General features: G+C 55.0%; 1 protein-coding gene across 1 annotated transcript; it reads left to right on the forward strand.

Annotated features, from left to right (window-relative positions):
- Positions 1–1,260: 1,260 nt before the first annotated feature.
- MYF5 (myogenic factor 5) lies at positions 1,261–1,983 on the forward strand. Its single transcript, XM_010008045.1, has one exon. The coding sequence runs from the start codon at positions 1,261–1,263 to the stop codon at positions 1,981–1,983; it is 723 nt and encodes a 240-aa protein (XP_010006347.1).
- The last annotated feature ends 164 nt before the right edge of the window (positions 1,984–2,147 follow it).

Genomic DNA, 2,147 nt, shown 5'->3' on the forward strand with positions numbered 1-2,147 from the left:
CGGCTCCGTAGCGTTTGAACGGCTGCTGGGTCACTTGCTCTCCGTTTGAGTTAACCTAGGTCACATAATTTTATTCCCAGGTAGGGAAGGTTTCCTTTGCCTTCTCATAATATTTTCCTCAACTACAAAAGCCACCTGGATGAAACCAAAGGATTCCTGCGCGTTAGCGAATGCCTGTTAAATGGCTTCATTACCACTCTAATGACCCTTGCACCGCTCCGCTCAGCTACTGCTGCGGCTGGGGCTCTGCAGAGCTTTTGTCCCCGACTTGTGTAAAGTTACTTAGGGATTGCGGGGTTAGAAATTTTACACTTCCAGGAGGGGTTTGTTGCACTGGCAGCTGGGACGCATCTGTAACGGTGCAAGTTTGCCTGAAAGCAGAAAATTAGCAAGCCCAAGGCACTGATCGACTGTTTTGTCTCTAGCAGCACCGGGTCACGCGAGTCGGAGAAAGAATGGGAAGGGGATTTGTCTCGCAGCAAACACGTACACTTTTATTTTGTGAGTACCTTTCCCTGTGGCCCGATCCCATGGCACTAAAATTTGGGTTTAACTCCTCCTCGTCTCTCCCTGCCACACGTATCTGTGCATTTTTGCCCTCTAGTTTGTAAAATAAAACGGCTGGCGAGAAAGCTTTAATTACAGGACAAAACGCTCCCCAAAATGATCAAATCTTAGGTCTGAAAAGAGGGGTAAATTGTTCCAGTTCAGAACTGGACCACGGACTGTGGGGAGTAAAGATATGCAAGTAGACACTATGAGAGGGCTCTACGTTAATTCCCCCGTGGTGATAGCCGGCGTGTGACAGGAGAGGAACATAAGGACGAGAAACGGCTGTGTTGGAAATGTCAGCGGTTCGTGCGCGTCCGCCGTCCCTTTTTCTCTGTCCATTTCAAAACTGCAAATTCTCATACTCCGTTTAAACTTCGGAGATGTCGCAATCAGTTCTAGGGAGGTCGGTCATGAGCGGAGTGCCCAGCTCACGGCTCTCCAAAGGAGCGGCGCGGAGCAAATTGTCTCTTGAGGACTCGAGGGGGCTTGCCCAGACAACCCCCGACAGGGGATGTGGTGGGATATGCTAATAAAGACTGGCCGCCGCGGACCAGCCTCCCTTTACATGTATATATAAGGGCCCCCGCACCAGCCAAAGGACACTTGGTCTCAGGTCGCTAATTACTGAGGAAATTGCCCCAGCGCGCTGCTGAGCGCCTTGCCCAGAGCCGGTGGCTGCCGCCCCGTACTGACACCTCCCTTGTAGGGATGGAGGTGATGGACAGCTGCCAGTTCTCTCCCTCCGAGCTCTTCTATGACAGTTCCTGCCTCTCGTCCCCGGAGGGCGAGTTCCCCGAGGATTTCGAGCCCAGGGACCTGCCTGCCTTCGGTGCCCACGAACCTCCCGAGCCCGCCTGCTCGGAGGAAGAGGAACATGTCCGAGCTCCTACCGGCCACCACCAGGCCGGCCACTGCCTCATGTGGGCTTGCAAAGCCTGCAAGAGAAAATCCACCACAATGGACCGGCGGAAGGCGGCCACCATGAGGGAGAGGAGGAGGCTGAAGAAAGTGAACCAGGCGTTTGAGACCCTGAAGAGATGCACCACTGCCAACCCCAACCAAAGACTCCCCAAAGTAGAGATCCTGAGAAACGCCATCAGATACATCGAGAGCCTTCAGGAGCTCTTGAGGGAACAGGTAGAAAACTACTATCACCTGCCGGGACAGAGCTGCTCCGAACCGACCAGCCCCACTTCCAGCTGTTCAGATGGGATGGTAAGAGAGGGGCAGGAGCGATGGGGCTGTGGGGACCCCAAGAAGGCCCGCAAGGAGGTCTCCCTCAGCCCAGCATCGTGGGGTTGGTCCCATGGGTCTGGGACGGGCCAAATGCAGCCGGGCATCAGAAGGCTGTCGATTTGGGTTAAAGCAGGCCCTTTCTCAAATGAAACCTTGAGCATGCACATAGGCTTTCTGGGAATGCTTGGGGGGTGACGGTAACGCTCTCAGAGGTCACTCAGCAAGAGCCCCAGCCACCGGAGGCTCGTTTCTTTGTTAGATGTAGTGCCTAAACACCCCTTCTCCCCTCCCCCCAAGTTTAGCACGGCGCAGCCGAGGGGTGAGGCGGAAGGCGGGGGGAGATGGGGAAGCCGCTGCCC

This window comes from Chaetura pelagica, unplaced genomic scaffold, assembly GCF_000747805.2.
Source record: "Chaetura pelagica isolate M959 unplaced genomic scaffold, ChaPel_1.0 scaffold50, whole genome shotgun sequence".
NCBI lineage: Eukaryota > Metazoa > Chordata > Aves > Apodiformes > Apodidae > Chaetura > Chaetura pelagica.

What these genes read in the sequence shown, in the direction of transcription:
- MYF5 (XM_010008045.1), top strand. Translation starts at nt 1,261, where the DNA reads ATGGAGGTGATGGACAGCTGCCAGTTCTCTCCCTCCGAGCTCTTCTAT.